The sequence below is a fragment of the Pseudoliparis swirei genome, chromosome 2 (assembly GCF_029220125.1).
Source record: "Pseudoliparis swirei isolate HS2019 ecotype Mariana Trench chromosome 2, NWPU_hadal_v1, whole genome shotgun sequence".
NCBI classification, from domain to species: Eukaryota; Metazoa; Chordata; class Actinopteri; order Perciformes; family Liparidae; genus Pseudoliparis; species Pseudoliparis swirei.
The window spans coordinates 7173550-7193369 of NC_079389.1; the positions used below are offsets into that span (position 1 = coordinate 7173550).

At 44.0% G+C, this 19820-nt stretch overlaps 2 protein-coding genes across 7 annotated transcripts; one reads left to right on the forward strand and one right to left on the reverse strand.

The window, feature by feature from the left end:
* The first annotated feature begins 231 nt into the window (after window positions 1-231).
* On the forward strand, window positions 232-6930 carry gabpa (GA binding protein transcription factor subunit alpha). Of its 5 annotated transcripts, none has more exons than XM_056425704.1 (11): window positions 232-1397; window positions 2946-3045; window positions 3139-3283; window positions 3440-3524; window positions 3646-3870; window positions 3963-4157; window positions 4329-4385; window positions 4700-4825; window positions 5072-5264; window positions 5477-5561; window positions 5805-5892. In XM_056425704.1, the coding sequence occupies exons 1-10, from the start codon at window positions 1310-1312 to the stop codon at window positions 5553-5555; spliced, it is 1293 nt and encodes a 430-aa protein (XP_056281679.1). In that variant the 5' UTR covers window positions 232-1309; the 3' UTR covers window positions 5556-5561; window positions 5805-5892. The 5 variants fall into 5 exon arrangements, with proteins under 5 accessions (XP_056281679.1, XP_056281643.1, XP_056281652.1 ...); XM_056425668.1 differs by having other exon boundaries at window positions 238-1397; window positions 5477-5542; window positions 5805-6930; XM_056425677.1 differs by having other exon boundaries at window positions 238-1397; window positions 5480-5542; window positions 5805-6930.
* On the reverse strand, window positions 6623-19478 carry LOC130201021 (amyloid-beta A4 protein-like). 2 transcript variants are annotated; one of them, XM_056425653.1, is made up of 18 exons: window positions 19256-19477; window positions 15363-15530; window positions 15129-15258; window positions 14893-15005; window positions 14548-14738; window positions 14201-14463; window positions 13906-14073; window positions 12214-12347; window positions 12029-12103; window positions 11126-11284; window positions 10714-10842; window positions 10474-10573; window positions 9704-9771; window positions 9035-9173; window positions 8855-8908; window positions 8652-8743; window positions 8422-8568; window positions 6623-8301 (listed from the first exon to the last, which is right to left on the reverse strand). In XM_056425653.1, exons 1-18 carry the CDS (start codon window positions 19313-19315, stop codon window positions 8200-8202), a joined length of 2292 nt encoding a protein of 763 aa, XP_056281628.1. In that variant the 5' UTR covers window positions 19316-19477; the 3' UTR covers window positions 6623-8199. The 2 variants fall into 2 exon arrangements, with proteins under 2 accessions (XP_056281628.1, XP_056281620.1); XM_056425645.1 differs by having other exon boundaries at window positions 14201-14738; window positions 19256-19478.
* Between the last annotated feature and the right edge of the window lie 342 nt (window positions 19479-19820).

Below are 19820 nucleotides of genomic sequence, written 5' to 3' on the forward strand. Positions count from 1 at the left end.
ATACTACTATTCGTTGACTGCAGGGGTCTGTTTTTTAAGGGGGGCACCAAAACAAGGTCAGTGTTACATTCAGGACCCCCAAGTTTGACTGTAAATACATGCAGATTAAGTGTGCATTATCACTTCTTTATTAAAGCATGAGATATACACATTGTGCCAAATTCTCTTTACTACTTAACTTACAATAGTAATGATTTTTTTTACAAAAACGTACAATATTAATGATGTTCACATACCACTGTATTATTTTTTTCAATTTTGTTTAATGATCCACAGGGATCAACATTATGACAGACATAAGTGAGAAATTGTAAAAAAAAAGGCATACCCTCAAATGATTAAAGCAACAAGTAAGACCAATTTGGTTTCATCAAGATAAGTTTATGATAACAAATATTTACAAAACGACATCATATTTACAGACACGTTTGTTGTAATAACATTTGATAGCAGATTAATATAAACATAAAAACCTATGATTCTATAAACCAAGGAGTCAGGATAATGTTTGTTAAAGAAAATAACTGCTTGTTTTGTCACCGAATATCAAAGTATGCTTTAGTTTATTTACTTTTTATAAGTCTGCAAGAACAAAATGCACAACGGTAATGTGCATCAATATTGCCATCACACATCACAGATACAAACATTGTACTATTGTAAAACTAGGCAGGATTAAGAATAGGTGGCACCTGCACAGTACTGAGATGTTCTACGGGAGGGACTGTGTCCAAACTCAGTTTAGACATTTTTAATATGATAAATATGGTCCACAAAAAGGGACAAATGTGTTAGTGAAAGTGTGTAGGGAGGGGTTGAACAGAGCCACATAGCTCGGGCCCCCTAGCGGACAAATCGTGCTATGTTGCAAATAATCAAAATACTTGATTTAGAAGTAGGCCTACTGGCCTAGTTTTAGAGATCCCGCTCCCTAAATGCTTTAATTTCAATTAAACAGTCTGCAATAATCACGAGAAATGTACCACATATATACATTTCAGTCGATGGAGGATAAACAGCTTGTTAGTTCCTTTGTGGAATTATTGGGAATATTGTTTTTTTGCTCAACAACTGAAGACCACGGCATTAATATCTGAAGGGGAAACCCGTCCGCTTTATTAATTAAAACAACAACGTGCATATCCTGAACATGTAAACTAATAATACGATATAAAATGACCACAGCGTCACAAAGTCCACACTTAAATAAAGACATGGTACCTTTTGTATTTCCCATACAAGTTTTAGGGTGACTGTCTGCCAGTTAGTCTCCGCCCTCCTCGGAGAGAGTAGTTGACCAAAAACTTGCATGATACGACCCGACTGTGTGAGTTTTGACTGCTTATCTCCCACAGTTGAACATAATCCAACATCTTCGAAGGCCGACGTTGGAAGAGGTATGGACGTGTCTGCGGCAGGCGTGCTCGTTGTGAAGGAAGTGGAGTGAAGTCGTGGACATTGTGTGTGTGTTTGTAGCGCTTAGACCCTTCCCGCTATTTTGTGGCTAACTAACTAGCTGGCGTTAGCTGTTGTTGTTTAGGCCGCCTTACTTCACGCCAGTCGCTGAAACACACTCACTGAGCACCGGCAGACTTCTCTTAAAGCTCGGCCAACTCTGACCTCCACAGATGGTCGGGTAACTTTCTCGCACATCTGGAAAACACCGTCAGGTTTGAGGAGAAACTCCGTCAAAGCTACATCCGCTGTGTGTTAGCTAACATCCGCAAAGTGGACGGGCTGCTCCCCATCCAGCCTACAAACACACACGACTCGATTAAACGCGGTCTTCTCGGTAACGCGTCTCTGTATAGTCTGCGTTTAACGGAGCGTCGACTCCGTGTGTCCGCGACTCCGTCGCCGCTTTGCGTCGTCGGTTTCCCGCTGAAGCTCGGGTCGTATTTATCGCGGCTGCTCTCGGAAGTCTTGTATGCTGTAAAAAGCTTAGCCAGGATTTCCGGCTCCTTTCCATTTGCCCTATGCTGTTTTGTTTCCGTTTATTCTATTTCCGTTTTAAAAGTTTTCTACGCGCAGAGTTAAAAGTGTGATTTTAGCAGATTTGTGTTTAACTCCCGGATCGCGATGCGTTTGTAGGATATTCCACCGTTGCTAAGCAGCATGGTTCGACCGTTATGCGACGGGCTGCCTCGCGCTGCGGTGCATTCGTTTGCTAAATAGCAGCTAACTTGGTTCAGTGTAAACTAGGTTCCGTGCAGCGACACGTGTAGCCTGCTGCACATATTTGACTTTAATTTGTTTCTACAACATGTGTTTATTATGTATTAATATGTTTGCTCAATATTGTTGGCAACTTTGGCCTACCAGTTGGCCTTAAGACACCAAAGCCTCGCCCTCGAGTTGGCTAACGTTAGCAGTCGGAACAGTCGGTTAACTGTTCCGGGCGGTCAACGAGGAGTCGAGGCTGAAAGGCCCACGTAGTAGAAACCCCCAATTGCAGTTCCATCTTTACGTCATCAACCCATAACCTCACATTTACACACTGAAGCCGACATATTCTTTATTATTGAGACAACACGTTTTGAACTTTTTGGATGCTTTTTAAGTAGTTTGTGCTACTAAACTTTCCAATTACAGAAAAATAAAATAAAACTATCATAATTTAGGTTGCTGCAGTGAGCAATGTATCTGTGCCATTGAGTGGCATTATGTGAAGGCAACCATTTATATATATATTTAGTTATACTATTTATGACATTATTATGTTACAAAACAGCCACCATTTATTAGCCACACATAACTCATTTCATGGTCTTCTATTATATCGAATTATTTGCGTCTGTTGATGACCATCTAAAAATGGTGTGTATGTATTTATAAATATATGCATTTTTTAATATATTTATATATATATAAAGTATTGCTTTTGGCTGAGCCAAATATGTATGAATCACAGTTAAGATAAACAACTTTTCATTACTTTCCAACAGTTTGGCTCTCTACATCGAACAGAATGTCTAAGAGTGAACCAGAAGAGATGATAGAGATCGAGATCGATGAACAGGAAAAACAGGCATGCCTGGATGAAGGGTAAGCTAAATAGCTGGGATTTTACTTTTTCTACTCTTGCACTTGCAATAAATACACATTTACAGTTGTTCACCTCTCTTCTTTTACTTATAGGGTGGAGGAGCAGACCATCACTGCATCAGACTTGATTCAACAAGATATTGACATCAATGAGCCCATTGGCAATTTAAAAAAGCTTTTGGAGCCCCGTATCCAAATATCTCTGGATTCATATGATATTTGCTTGCAGGACATTCAGGTAACAATGTACATAAATCAAGCATGCCAAAATGTATTTATGATAGAATAAATACAGGGGCATAATGTAAGTCTGCAAGTAGTCTATGGAACTGCAGTGTGGTGCCATTGCCTCTTTTTAGCTCTGATTTAACATCTGTTGCATTCCTCCTTGTAGCTTCACCCTGACCACAGCCTCTTTGATCAGGGAGTAAAGACGGACGGCACAGTGCAGCTCAGCCTGCAGATAATAACCAAACCAGGTACTGAGAAGACACTTCAAATATCAGAAAATAAATAGCTTTATTTATATTCATGTCCAAACTCAAATTGGCATTCACACCACATCAACTTCACCGACTTGTGTTTTTTCCCCTCATCCAGGTGAGGAGAAGTTGAACATCTTGGAAATCGTGAAGCCGGTGGAAACGGTAGAGGTGGTGATTGATCCAGATGCAGCAGGAGAGGATGGCTCTCTGGTGGAGGACGGCCAACTCATCGCTGTGGAGCGATCTGGCCTGTCTGATGAGACGTCGGAGCAGGTAACACGCTGGGCCGCAGCACTTGAAGGCTACCGCAAAGAGCAGGTTCGCCTGGGCATACCATACGGTGAGGAACACTTAGGATACAGTTCTGTCAGAAACAAATCCTCAATGTGGAAACAATTAAATATGATGTCTCTCTCTCTCTCTCCTCCTTAGACCCTGTGCTCTGGTCAGCTGACCAGGTGATCCACTGGGCTGTGTGGGTGATGAAAGAGTTCAACATCGATGAGATGGAAATAGGCAGCATTCACATCCCAGGTCGTGACCTCTGCTTATTCAGTCAGGAAGAGTTCCTCCAGAAAGTTCCCAACGGAGAGATCCTCTGGAGTCATCTGGAACTCCTGCGCAAATGTAAGTCGCATAGAGTTGTTGCAGGATTTAGGAGAGTACGTTGTTGGTCTACAGAGTTTTTTTAGAAGTCAGCGGAGGTCAAATGAAGGCCAAAGTTGCATCCCGTTTGTACCTGAGAATGTCATGCTGGCCTTGGTGAATTTGTCCTAACCCTTTTGTATTTATTTTCAGATGTGTTGGCGAGCCAGGACCAGTCTGGAGGGGACGCGACTGTCACCATTGATCAACGTAAGCAGTTTATTGAAAATAAATCTGCTAAAGGGACAACGACAGCTCTCCATGAAACCTGAACAAGCCTTTTGTTGTCATTGTCAGCCCAGGACAAGATTTGGCCCGTCAGGAGCTGCTCAATAATCTGATAAACACTTGTACTTGCCTCCAGATTAGAGATATTATTAAGAACAACGCTGGTACATTTAAAAGGAGAAATTGTCCATTTACTTACAAGTGGAACATCCCTATTTACAACATAGTGGGCACTAGTCAGCTGTTCTAATCATTAATATTCTGTTCATCTCTAACCTTTTGGTCTGCGTCTCCAGCTGTGCAGATAATCCCAGCTCAAGTGAGCACACCCACTACCATTAAGGTGTTGAAGCAGAGCCGCGGCCCCAGAACGCCCCGCATTTCTGGAGGAGAGGAGCGCAGCTCACCTGGGAACCGCACAGGTAATATCCACTCGGCTACTCATGAGCATTTCATCGTTTACGGCATCTGTCTGCTAGAAGCATCAGATGCAAATGTGAGATATTTATTATTTTATTCGTCGTGATTATAAACTAATTATCTTGAAATGATTGACATATTAATAATTCATTATAATAAAAACTGATGCAAATGCATCTAATATTTTCTACGAATATAATTTTGATGGTACGTATGTTACTCTAAATGTTGTGTTTCTCCGGTGCCAGGCAACAATGGTCAGATCCAGCTTTGGCAGTTCCTGCTGGAGCTGCTGACGGACAAGGATGCAAGAGACTGCATCTCCTGGGTGGGCGAGGAGGGCGAGTTCAAGCTCAACCAGCCGGAGCTTGTGGCGCAGAAATGGGGCCAGCGCAAAAACAAGCCGACTATGAACTATGAGAAACTCAGCAGAGCCCTCAGGTTTGTTTTTTGTTTTTTTAAAGGTGTGCTCCAGTGGCTTAGTATTGCTCAATGGTCACATGATGATAACGCCAAAGCTTACACAGAAGAAGATGGCATTATACAGCTGTGAACTGATTTTCATGTGCAAATTCCAGCTCATTAATCTGGAGAGATTGAGGCTATACCGCCAACAAAGATGATTTGCAAATATTTGCTATTCTACCATTCAGCAGCGTTATAATGCCGCCCGAGGGTGTGACTACAGATCGCATGGCAGCACCACAGATGAGGAAAAGGCTCGTCATTTAACCCATCGTGTGTGACGTATAACGTACAGCGGAAGCCTCTTTTGTATCCCGGTTGTCCGCCTGTTGATCTCGTTCTCTGTACCTTTTATATTCTACAGAATAGCGAAGCAGAAAAATGGCCTTTTGGAAATCTAAATATTATAATGGTGGTTTTGAAAACATGACATCATTTGTTTCACTTGACAAAAGCATGTCTGATTTTATCTGTGCGTTGTGCAGCGAGAGTCTGACTTTGGTGTTTTCCTTTTAGGTATTACTACGACGGGGACATGATCAGCAAGGTGCAGGGCAAGCGCTTCGTCTACAAGTTTGTGTGCGACCTGAGAACTCTGATCGGCTACAGCGCAGCTGAGCTCAACAACCTGGTGACCGACTGTGAACAGAAGAAACTGGCTCGCATGCAGATGCACGGCATCGGACAGCCCATCACCACAGTGACGCTGGCCACCACCACACTAGACAAAGACTGTTAAGGGGAGCTCGCCAATTTAAAGCGTCCTCCAGCTGCCAAAGTTTGCTCTCTACCGCTGACTGGAAATCAAATCCACTTTACTCTTCCTTCTTTTTTTGACACAACTGTGTCCATCAGACACAAACGCAAGGCTGATCCCCGATCAGTGTGGATTATGAACTTTATTATAGTCGTTACTTTGACGCAGGTAAAACTCTTTTTTTCGTTTTTTTCTTCAACTCTAACCAAGAGAAGTGTGTTCAGGATGAGGCGGCCGAATGTCTGGTTACTGTGAAGATGTGCGTTTGACTGAATGTGCGACTGAGTGATGAGCTTTGTGTACTGTGTCTGTAGTTTAGGATCATTTCCACTGTATATACTGGCATTACATGTTTTTGATAGCCACCAGGACAAGTGTATTTTCATACTTTCCATTAATAGACCTGTTTTGTATTTTATTTAGTGTTTGTTCCCTAAATTGTTGGACCCTTGTCCACTAGAGGGAATAAAGTGGCAAGCATTTTTCTAAACGTCTGAGATTCATTCAGCCTCGGAAAGTAACTATAATTTTTGCACAAATTATAGTAAGAGATTCAACGTGACAAATGGACCAGGGGTTATGTATAGTCAACATTTTATTCATGGTATACAGCGTGTAGAAAGCTTTGTCTTATTCTAAGCAAATGGTTAATTTAATGACACCGTGGAAGGTCACTGAATCGATGAGGGACGGCGGAGGCACATGTTTTCTTTTTTAACACGAGCATCCAAAGACACCCGACAAATTTTAAACATGAACCCGATTACGGTTTCAGTTATTATCTGTACATGTGTGGACATAATGTGCAGAGCGGTGATATGTGTTTCTGTGGTATAAAAGTACAATATGTATGTCACATTCATGTTTACTGGAGGCGGTGTTAACTTCATTAAGGGATAGGGGAAATGTCTAAAGCAAGTTGTGGTCATCCTCCCAGTGTTGGTATTTCTTCACCTTCTTGAGGACTCGACAACAGACATGCAGGCAAAGGAATGTACACGGAGACACGGGAAATGTAGAAAAATAGATTGTGTATGTGAGATTTGGTGAAGGAATGTGTGAAGAAGAGAAAACCGGTCCCGTCAGGGTTGCTGACAGCCAGAAAGAGGACAAACAGGACATATGGGGGTTAGAAAGAAAAACAAGAACTTGAACCGATGGGTGGATTCCCCTAATGAAAGTAGGCCATTGAGAGATGGATCTCACATCTTTTAAGTACTTACAATCAAGAGAGTGGAATAATAAATCTGGAATGAAACACTTTCAGAAAACGTTTCTAAAGTTTGACCGACTTGTTCCAAGAAAAGAAAAAAAATATTTGCTGAATCGGCTTCAGGGACTTAATAATATTTCGTGATTAAACTTCCAAAATGTAAAGAGTGCATAGAACGCAAACGGTAACAAAATAGTTTTCCTTTTGGATACTATCACACGTCATATATTACATAGAGTTTTTTGCCCATGCAGCTAACAGTGAAGCATGGAGATGAGAGCAACAAGCCAAGATTCAGTTAAAGCAAGTCTGTGACGACAAAGCAGACCGGGTTCTGAACACTTTTTTTCTTCATTTCACAAGATCACAAAGAAGACACTAGAAATGTACAATCTTGCTAAAATATCTAGTAAGAGGAATGCTCCATTGGACCTTAACATACAGGACACTGTATCCGTCATCAATATTGCCATGCACTACGTATGCGTACAGCTAATCTCTGTCTTAATATATATTACACATACAAAAATAATAATCAGAAAACAAAAACATCCAATATTCTTCAACTTTTACATATTTTGATTACGTATATTTTTTCGGCGTATTTTCCTCCTTTTTTGTAAAACAAACCTGAAACAGTTGAGCTCCAATTGTGCGGAGAGACTGAGCCCCCTCCGTCCCTTCGCCAGCTTTAATAGCCGTTACGTCATCAAACACAGCAACGCTGTCATTGGAGTGTGTGTGTGTGTGTGTGTGTGAGGGAGGGACTGCAAATTAAACTGCTTGGATTTACATGTTTCTGCTCTCGGCTGCGGGGCATTCATATAAATCAACGGGTTTTCAGTACAAACATGATGACGTTTTTGTTACTATTGGCTGAAATGTGCAGGTGACACGGGGAACCCTTGTCTGATCGATTATGGGTAAATATGAGCAGTGCTTTAGTTGTGCATCTGCTCGAAGAATTTGTAGGTGGGATTCTCGTAGCCATTCTGCTGCATCTTGGCCAGATGGCGCTCCTCTGGTGTCACAGCTCCATCCACCTGCCGACGTAGAAGAGTCGGGGAAACCATTGAGTTGTAATTTAATGTAAACAAATGAACACACAAAGAATTACGCCGCTGCATTTCGCTCAAAGCCGATTCACGAAAGCCTTTCTTTACCTCAATCACACCGTGATGAATAGAAGTGAATTGTTTCTTCCTCAGCATCACCAAAGTGATGACAATGATAGTTGCTATGACAACCCCGCCAACCATAAGTCCAATAATGGCACCTTTATTGGACCCCACATCCTCAGCGAAAAACACCTGCCGGTAAAAAACAAACGGTCAATGTGCACAAAGCAAAGGCGCCACTGTAGGACCAAATGTGACTTCCTGTGTTGTCGTACCAGTTTCTGATGGTAAACCTCATAACCAGCACTCTGCCTCTCTTCAGTCTCCATCCGCACTTCTGGCATCTCCTCTGGCTTCAGCGCAGATACTGAAAGGAAATGAGGATTATGTGTCAGGCAGACATGATCATAGGGAATATTGATTCAGTTGGAGGTATCACAGCCATACTGAACTCAGAAGTACACAAACTCACACTCACCAGCTCGTGTGGGGAGTCCTCTGTCTGGAATCGGACGAGCATCAACAGGCTCGACTGCAGAAAAGCAAAGTCACACAATAGTTGTTGTTCTTTTTTTTTTAACTGGGTCAAGTTGACATCCAAATGCATTTTATGATATAATAATTATCTCTGCCGATGCCATGTTACGGTGTGTGTTACCATGGTTCTCTGTGTTGGGCTGGTTGAAGCTCTCAGGGTGGATGAAACCCAGTCTGTCCAGGTCCGGGTCCATCGGAGCAGAGCTGTAGGCCTGGTCAGGCATCAGAGCGTCGTTACCGTAACTCACCCTGCCGTCCACCTGCAAACACAGAGCCACCGTGAGATGGACACGTCGGCCTGAGACTGTCAGGGAGGCTTTCTTTGATAATTCCGTCTAATCCAGATGATTATCTGATGAAAGGTGGAAAGTCCATTGCCTACAGGTGTGTGTGTGGTCTCATTTTGGACTAATGCCCCAATATACACGATATGAGATTACTAAATCACCATTTATTTATTTTTTTGCATCATCTTGACCGGAAGAGAACCAGGAGGGACAATATAGCGAGATTTAAGAGAGTTTCGGAGGAATCGGCTTAATTTCCTCCTTCTATTCATTCACTTTACAAATTTACAGTCACCACTATCTGTGATCAGCCTGTGAGTCTGAAAACATAAGATTTTTTCTCTACCCTGAAGGCATCAAACACACCCTTCCTCTACCAAGACCGCATCCAAGGTCCTGAGTGTGCATGGCCACTTTACGTGTGCCTCTGTCTATCTAGAGGCACAGTGCGGTCCGTACAGGACACACTGCGTACATCGGTGAGCGAGTGCAGCTCGACTCACCCGCCCGTCGCTCTGCAGTGAAGAGACTTGCTGAGACAGCTCCGCCTGGACTCTCTGCATTATAACAGCTAGCAAGAGAAAGAGAGTGGGAGTGAGGTCGATGCAGCGTGATGGGGGGGAAACGGTTAAGATGTCGTTATCAGCACGCCATCCATCCATGACTTCAGACATGCTGTCGAACTTGTTTTCATCCCCCGTCAGCACTACATGAGGGTGTGAGGGGCAACTTCATCAAGACTGTGAGTAAACTCTGGTTTAATGAGCTGGTATTCCAATAGGAGCTCATCCCTCTTTAAAATGAACAAGTCACAGCATGACAAATGTGAAAGAGCTGCTACCTGACATTATTTATTTTATTATTGTCCTGACTGATCAATAAATCCTCCCGTCTAGAGATTGTCAGAAAACATTGAATATGTCACTTTCCCCACAGTGAAAAGCAACATCTTCAAATGTCTGAACAACGTTATTAAACCCATATTAAGATATTCAGCTCACCGCCATAACATCCATCCATCCTAAAACTACGAGAAGCGAAAACTGGAAGATTTTTGAACATTTGATTTATAAACCACATTGCTGCAGATTAATTTTTTGTTGATCGCCTCCTCATGAAATCAACTTAAATAATTTGAACTCTCCAAAATGCTAACATGGTAACTAACAACAGTTTACTGTGGCGATCTCTTTCTATTTTACGACGTTGTCATGTTTAGCGACCAGGTTGCACAGCATCATAATACCCTGACTCACAAAGCAGTCAAACTTACAGACTTGGTTTCGGATCTCATTCGCCACACTGGGAACTTTGTAGAGCAGATCGACGGACTGATTCATCCTCTCATCGATCACACGCAGGTGGGTCAAAATCTAAAAAGGTTAAAAGAAAGCGACGAAGTTACGGTATCATTTCACAAGAACTTACAAATACCAGCATCTTAAAACATTTCATCCCATTAAAAAAAGGGTTTTGACAGCTATGTTGACTTGAAGTGAGTGAGGTGGAGCACCTGAGGTCGGATCTGTGCAGCCTTCTTGGGATCGACGGTGCGGACGTGTTCGTAATGTTTCAGCGTGTGCTGCCGGTCCTTCTCCTCTGCACGGACGTACTTCTTCAGCAGGCTCAACACCTGGCGAGCCTGGAGGTGGCAGCGTTGGAACGAAATCATCAAAACACAGGAAGCGCTGCATCTATTCCATATGCACTTCATTATGCGTCCTGCCAGCTACGACTGCAGAATAACTCGACACAGAGAATAACTCGACACGTGCGGGACATTTCCTGGGACAGCTATTGTCATTTGCCTCCAAACTAAAGAAAATAAATACATTTAATGAAACCCTTTGAATATGAACACACACAAGTTCTTGGAACAGCTCTGTTTTTGTTGAAAAGTCTGATGCATGTGTGCGTGCGTGTACCCGTGGGGGATTGGCCTGGAGGGAAGTGAGGTAAGTTTCCAGAGCCAGGCGTCGGTGGCTGTTGAGCAGAGCCTCCACCCGGGCCATGTGGGTCTCCACCAGCTGCTGCCTCTCTCCTGCTGCCTCGCGCTCCAGAGCCTCCACCTTCTCCTGGAAGTGCTACGAATACAGTACATCTTACAATAACAATAATAGTTATACATGGCAAAAGTTATACTTTCATAAGAATACTTCACCGCACACGGGCCTGCAGCTAGAAAAGGTGTTGGGAAATATTGACCATGAAGGATGGTGGGGGAAGCATTAATGCTGCTGGAATTATTTCTTTATTGGAAAATAATGGAATCTCTATAACAGCAGCCTGCGGTTCAGTCGAAGTTTCACGAAATGTTTGTCACGTGACTATCTTTTATTCATCGTTTAAGGATTTGTAGGATCCGGTCAAAGCAAAAAGGTTTAAACAAGGTGAGATTTTAAGGGAGAAACGTAAAAGCAAAAGTTTTTTTATGACATATCAAAATTGTTAGTTTAATTTTGGTTGCGTTTTCAGACAGAAGTGTGTTTGATTCAAACCTCTGGCATTAGCATAATGCAAAATAAATTTGCATTATGCTAAAATCATGGCTAAATTCAATGTCGGTGAGATGAAAATCTGACAATAATGTTTTGGCCGGTAGTTCATGCATCTACAGCCGAGGGGGCGATAGATTTGAACCTGATGCTCGACAAGCCGCATGAGTTTTGAAAATCATTAAAAATAGTTGTCAAAATCCTCTTCCACTGCATCTTGATCAAACAACACAGGTGACTTTTCATGTATTTCGGCCGAGTTAAGGGAACTAACGTATTTTCACAATAATCACCGTCGACATACAGAAGAAGTTGTGATGCGTGACGTCCTACCTGGAGGACGGCTTTCTTGTCAGCATGAGGAAGGTTCTTGGCCTGCCTCTCGGCCTCCTCCCACTCCCTCATCACCTGCACATAGAGCATGTCACAGAGCGGACAAAAGCATTAGGAACTCCGGCTTTGACATTTGGACACTCGCCAGGGCAATATCCCAGACACAAATCACCGCGCACGCAAACCTGGGACATCTTTTCACGGTGTTTGGCCTCCAGGCTCTCTTTAGCCTTCTGGAAGTCAGCGTGCTCGCTGTCGTCACCGGGAGACTCGAGGTACCGATCCACGGCGTCTGGAGGACTGGGGGCCACGGTGGGCACTGGAACACAACCAAAGAGTCAGGAATCAAACAAACAGGGCAGGAGAGAAAATACTGAGAGAATAAAAAGAAAAACAGTTCAGAGGATGCATGAAAGGTAGGTGGAGGAAGAACACGTATCGCAGTGCGTCCGAAACACACAAAGCAGTCCACAGCAGCAACATGACACAGGGTTTCAGTAGTTCAGCTCAAGACACACAGAGACAGTCATCACTTAAATTATAGTGTTAAAAAACATACAATACGTGTTAGCTGCACAGATTGTTTTAATAGAAACACAATAAATGGTTTAAAAAGAGGTTAACAGGGGAGAAAACGGTGATTAGTTTCCCAGGACAAGTGCGTATGTCTATATATAATGTGTGAGCCTGGCAGTAAGATGAAAAGTGCTGAGTCAGGATCAGGGCAGGCATCGCACCACTGAGGAGTATGATAGAAGCAGCAAATCAACCCATTAGCCTTCACCAACAGCCACCCCCATTCACACACTCACACTCACTGGGACTGTTAACACACTGCAACACTCTGGTTAAGACATATTTATGACATCCTGAGAGACCCGGAGCTGCCAGGTCAGACTACTGCGGAGCTGCAGCGGCAGACGTTCCGGCTGCAAGGCGGCGTGTAGAGATGCATGCAGAGCGACACTGACATTCAACGTTCAGTAGTATTCATGAAGCATCGTCCACAACATGCGGGAAGAAGTATCAGTTAGTGTCAAAGTGATGAAATGAGTAAATCAGTGGTTTTGAAGTAAATGACTACTAAGGTGTTATGGCTGCGCTCCAAAAGGACACTCACTTGATTAGCTTGGCCTTTCCCTTTTTTTAATTTTATTGGCAATATTCTATATTTGTCGTCAACAAATCCCATGAATGCAATAGATTGTTGATATGACTAAGAAGTCATAATGCAGTCAAAGTCTGATATAGTTTATTCCTCCAATGTCCTAAAAGTATTAAATCACTGGCCTGACATGTTTCATGGACACCGTAGCTTAGTATCTCACATTAATTGGTGGCTATAAATATTGACTACAGACCAGAATCTACGAGTCCGTAGCTGAAAGTGTTCCCCAACTGATGCTCCTGCTTGAATAACATCAGCTGGCACTATAGCACACGGGTGGGTAAGAACACCACATTTTCTAACAATGTAACTATACATCTGTGACACATTTTTAAAGATCTATTTCTCCAAAAGCGAAGTAATGGGCTTTATGTGGAAAGTCATAGAAAGAGCAGCGTTGGTTTATGTCTTTTCATTAGATTTGTTTACAAAAAAAAAGGATATAGAAAATCCTCAGCCAAAGGCTAGCAAAGGATATGTTTTTATCTCTTGCTGAGAAAATAATCCCCCAATACTCAACTCAAGACTAGAAGAAGAGCAAACAAATACACTCGTCAGTATTGCGAGTTGTTAGGAGCCATCGGACACTCGGGAAAAGACGGAGGCAGAGAAAGGGAATGAGACCGAGAGACAATCTGCAGCAGCCCGAGGACAGGAACTTGTGGCGTGGACACTTCATGGTTTCGACCGCTCCGCTCCCGGGACTTACGCGAGCTGCTGCAGACAGCGAGGCAGTACTCCTCCGAATCAAAGTTATTCCTGTTGCCCCCACAGCCCCCAAACAAGAAGGGAACGCAGCGGCCCTTCTCAGGCAGGAAGTACCACCGCTGCAGCATGGCACGACAGGGGCCTGACTCGGCACGAGCCCAACAAACGGCTGAGATGTGTACACACAGGCAAACGCAAATTAAATATCAAATAAAAATGAATGCAACATGTGATGAAAAATAACAAATGAATGAATGCACGTAAACAAAAGGATGCGTGTGCACCGGATGTCTTACCTCGAACGACTTCCTCCACTGATTCAGTGGTGGTGGTGGTGGTGGTTGTCATGGCGATGTTAGCATTGCGCTCATCGCTATCCCGTTCATCGATCACGTCGTCGTCGTCGTCATCTTCCGCCTCATCGTCCTCCTCCTCATCATCATCATCATCATCATCTCTGTCGCCATCTTCGTACTCATCTCTTTCAAAAGTCTCCGTGTCTTCGTCCCCATCTTCTTCATCCTCGGCGGCTGCCTCGGTGTCTGTCGTGTGTGACATGCTGGGGGAGGGAGCCTGGTTCAGTCTGTGCATCGTCAGCAGAGCATGTGCTTCAAGCTGGAGGAACGTGTGCGAGTGACGATACCTGTTCTCAGAGTATTCGGCCTCAGCTCCACCCCACCAAACGTCTGACTCCTCCCCCTCCAGCTCCGCGCTGTCTGACTCTCGCTCCGCCTCCGCTGGACAGCAGACAAACTCCACCCCTCGGAAATGGTCGATTCCGCATGGCAACAGCATCCCGTAGTCATGGAGATTCATGGAGCGGTCTTCACAGGACTAAATTCAATGACAGGCGGTAAACATGATTTCCTACAGTATTATAATAAAAAACTAAATGAAACAGCACAATGATGTCATACGGCTATGATCATAGGGATATGATGACAATGAGAGGTCCATACAGTGGCATTGAATATTGCGATTGTCTCACCTCTTTGCCGACAGTGTGCCAGTGCAGATGGCTCTCACACTGGTCCATACGCTCCTTGTGCAGGAACTTACACTTGTCAGGCACGAGCAGGGCGTCGCTCACAAACTCCCCGACTGCAAAATCAACAGGCCTTTGCTCATTACAGGTAGTTTGTACATCCATTCTCAATCATACGCACACACACACACACACACACATGCTTGGTAACATACAACTGTATCATTAAATCCAATTACCCAGGCAGCGGTACGGCACCACGATGTGTGTGTGACTGCGGCATTGCTTGCGGCCTTTCTTGCACCAGTTCTGGATGCTGACGGGCTGGTTGGCCTCCACAACATTTGTAATCTGCAACTCTGGGTACACCTGGAGAAAAGTGAGAGATTTAGATGTTATTTGTGTACATTAGCAGTGTCTTCCCGTCTTGTTTCTTTCTTTCTCTCGCTCCCTCTCTCCGTTTCTTCCCATACCTCTTGGCAGTACTGCAGGATGCCCTCCTTGGTGCCGATGCAGCTCTTCGTGCCCGAGAGGTCAGAATCCCATTTGCCACTCTGCACGTTGATGTGCATGTTGAGCTTCCCGCAGAACATGGCCACCTGGGGCTCAGTTTGCAAACTCACAGAGTCGTCAGCAGGCACCTGGTCAGACAAAAGGAAAGGGGGAACAAAAAAATGAAGATTGATGGCACCCGGCTGGCTAAAGCGTCACTTAACCATGAGTATCACCTGAAGCAGCTTAGCCTCTCAGTTTATTCTTCTGCCTTTCGCATACAATCCAACACGTGCATCCGTCTCTCCATGCAATACTGGAATTGGTGAATCATAAGGATAAAGGCCTCTTTAAAATACTCCATATCACAACGCATTTAGGTTATTGTATAAATAAATAAATAGAGGAATATACTACTGGTTTAAGCCGGAGCAGGGCAAGATACTCTGTTTCCTCCCATTGAGCCCATAAGCCGGTGAGCTCAGCGTCACAGCCACAGGGCTATTTGGTTTCTTCCGAGAGAATTCATGGCCCGGAACGCAAAACATTGAGACTTCCTCCAATTGTTTCTGCAAAGAAAAAGGAAGGGGAAACGATACGTGCAGGCAGCCATCAGTGTTGTCCTATCGGAGAACAGGAGACCAAAGTCGGCACGGTTGAAAGAAGAGGTGGAAAACAACCTGCGCCGACTTTGGCCTCCTATTTTAGACGGATGCTGCAAACCGACATTACACGAGCAACCAAAGCCACCCGCTGACAACCTTTAAAATGATTAATTCTGGCTTCATGCTACTCTTGCTTGTGAAGGTCTGCATTATATTAGCCTCCTGCAAGTTAGGATCATCCCAGTGTCAGCACATTGCATGATGTCATCCACCATTTAGCTAGTTGCACAAGTGAATGTGTTTAAATGAGAACCTATCATCATATCTCACTGCAGACTTGGTTATAATGTTTGAATCAAAAAGCTTAAAATAGGAAAAATTCAAACTGGAGCAATAAGCAGTTGGCGCATGAACCACTTGAACACAGAAAGTGTGTTCAGGCATCATTATGAAACTAAACGGTGTAAACCTTCGCTTCAGGCCGTTGTCCCCCCGACTAATCACTGGCTCATGTCCTTCACGTCACATATCATGAAAACACAAGACACAGATATATCAAGCCATGTGCCAAGCTACCAGTAAATTGCTCCTTGGCGTTGTTATTATCGAATTACACTGAGACAACCAGTCAAACCTGGTCTTACGTCGAAGAGGAAAGCTCAGTGTTGCAGCAGGCCGAGCTACATCTCGTCACATCGAGGTCTGGTGCCGCTCGGCCCGCCGGACCCTTCAACCATGACTCGGCCTGTAGCTTAAAAAAACATGCAGCACAGAAATTAAATACATTGTGCCACCCAGAGGGCATATTTAAATACATTACATGGATATACTATCAAAGCTAAATCAGACAAATCATAAGAGGCCCGTGAAAAAAAGCGATCTTAAAAATACAACAAAAAAAGATATAAACTATGACCAGTATTGTAATAAAAGAGGAAAGAAAAATACAACTGAACATGATTTATTTGCGCCTCAACCAGAGCATCAGCAGATTAGCGACAGTATCTCCAGGACAACCACGGGTATGGCAACATGGTGGAATTAACTGAGGAAAGTCTCGTATGCTGCTTTCATCAAAACGGTGTGTCCGAGATCATTCTGCACAGACATTTTCTCTGCAGCACGCAGGGTTCAGTTTGTGGCTGGGAAACCACGAGTATCGTCTCCCTAACTTCCTCGTGAATGCAGCATGGGAGTGAGAACCCCGTCTGTACGCATCTACTGATCTGCACCAAGCGTTACAGAAGCTGCTCATGCTATTCCCAGCTGATCCTAAGCTCTGGAAGTCTCAGCACCAGAAACAGCAAGCGCCATCTTGCATGTGTCAACAAAAAAAAGGAGGAAAAAAAGGGCTGCATTCTTTTTCTTCCATTCTCCTCAGCAAAATCATCGCTGCTGGACTTTCAAAAAACAACCTTGATTTGTATCAGGGGGCTTAAGAAGAGGACAAACCACAGACTGTATATAAGAAGAGGACAAACCACAGACTGCATATAAGAAGAGGACAAACCACAGACTGTATATAAGAAGAGGACAGACCACAGACTGTATATAAGAAGAGGACAAACCACAGACTGTATATAAGAAGAGGACAAACCACAGACTGTATATAAGAAGAGGACAGACTACAGACTGTATATAAGAAGAGGACAAACCACAGACTGTATATAAGAAGAGGACAAACCACAGACTGTATATAAGAAGAGGACAAACCACAGACTGCATATAAGAAGAGGACAGACCACAGACTGTATATAAGAAGAGGACAGACCACAGACTGTATATAAGAAGAGGACAAACCACAGACTGTATATAAGAAGAGGACAAACCACAGACTGTATATAAGAAGAGGACAGACTACAGACTGTATATAAGAAGAGGACAAACCACAGACTGTATATAAGAAGAGAACAAACCACAGACTATATATAAGAAGAGGACAAACCACAGACTATATATAAGAAGAGGACAAACCACAGACTGCATATAAGAAGAGGACAAACCACAGACTGCATATAAGAAGAGGACAAACCACAGACTGTATATAAGAAGAGGACAAACCACAGACTGTATATAAGAAGAGGACAGACCACAGACTGTATATAAGAAGAGGACAAACCACAGACTGCATATAAGAAGAGGACAGACTACAGACTGTATATAAGAAGAGGACAAACCACAGACTGTATATAAGAAGAGGACAAACCACAGACTGTATATAAGAAGAGGACAAACCACAGACTGCATATAAGAAGAGGACAAACCACAGACTGTATATAAGAAGAGGACAGACTACAGACTGTATATAAGAAGAGGACAAACCACAGACTGTATATAAGAAGAGGACAGACTACAGACTGTATATAAGAAGAGGACAGACTACAGACTGTATATAAGAAGAGGACAAACCACAGACTGTATATAAGAAGAGGACAAACCACAGACTGTATATAAGAAGAGGACAAACCACAGACTGTATATAAGAAGAGGACAGACTACAGACTGTATATAAGAAGAGGACAAACCACAGACTGTATATAAGAAGAGGACAGACTACAGACTGTATATAAGAAGAGGACAAACCACAGACTGTATATAAGAAGAGGACAGACTACAGACTGTATATAAGAAGAGGACAAACCACAGACTGTATATAAGAAGAGGACAGACTACAGACTGTATATAAGAAGAGGACAAACCACAGACTGTATATAAGAAGAGGACAGACCACAGACTATATGAACATTAGCTAACATTAGCGTTAGCTCTGTCCATCCTAGCCACCGCATTAACGAGGAGAATTCACGGAACAACGAATAGAGAACAGTGACGAACTGACGCGACAACAAGTCGTATTATAATAATTGTTATATATGTTGTATTCCCCTTTAACGACTGAAAACAGGGCCACGCCGTCAGTGGGCGCCGTGTGGCCGGAGGCCTCGGCAGCGTCGCGGCTCTTATCGGCTGCGATGCTTCTCCGCGGAGGGAATCTGTGTCACGAACACATCACGTCGACGGGCGCAGAGGACAAGACGTCCACACATGTCAGGGATCAAACACACTCAGCGTCACTGGGTCAAACAAAGAGTGGGCCTCGGTAAAAGCCCCGGTAATCGTGTTATCTGGGGGTGGCAAGCACGGCAGTGAGCCGTTACCGTGTCACGGTACTCTGTCCGTTATGTTTATAACGTCTTTAAACGGCTCGGACACGGTGGTCGGGCTGGTGTCCGCGGGCTCACCGAGTCCCACCGCGGTGCGTTACTCACCTCGGATGAAAGCGTCAAGGTCGCCACCAGTAACAGCAGAAACGCCGTGAGCTCTCCCATGGCGTCCTCTTCCCGGTATCCGACACCCCCGTTATGTTCACGATTTCACCCCCCCCGGTAGAAATAATCACAAAAATGTAAATTCCAACGCAGATGGTGACTATGTGTCGACAGCAGCAGCGGCTGAAAGTGTTGCGATCCCGGTGATCCCTCCCCGTTGAGCTCCCGGTGGCGGCTGTGCTGATCCCTGGATGTGTGTCTGGATTGCGAGGGGCGGGGGGAGCGGGGCCGCGCGTGTGTGCGTGTGCCTGCGAGCGCGTGTGTGTGTGTGTGCGTGCTCTCATGTCAAATGAATCCCATAGGCAGAGCCTCTACCCATGTATTTAATGATATAGTGTGTATGTGTGTATATTACATTACAATGCAAAGCTTTTTTAGGGGAGTTCCTGCACTGCATGTTGTACATCTTATTGTCCTGAGTGGGAGGCATATTTCCCAATAGGCAGACGCCATGTGTTCCTTTTAATTATTTACGACGATACTCCGGAAATTCCGCCGGGTAAAC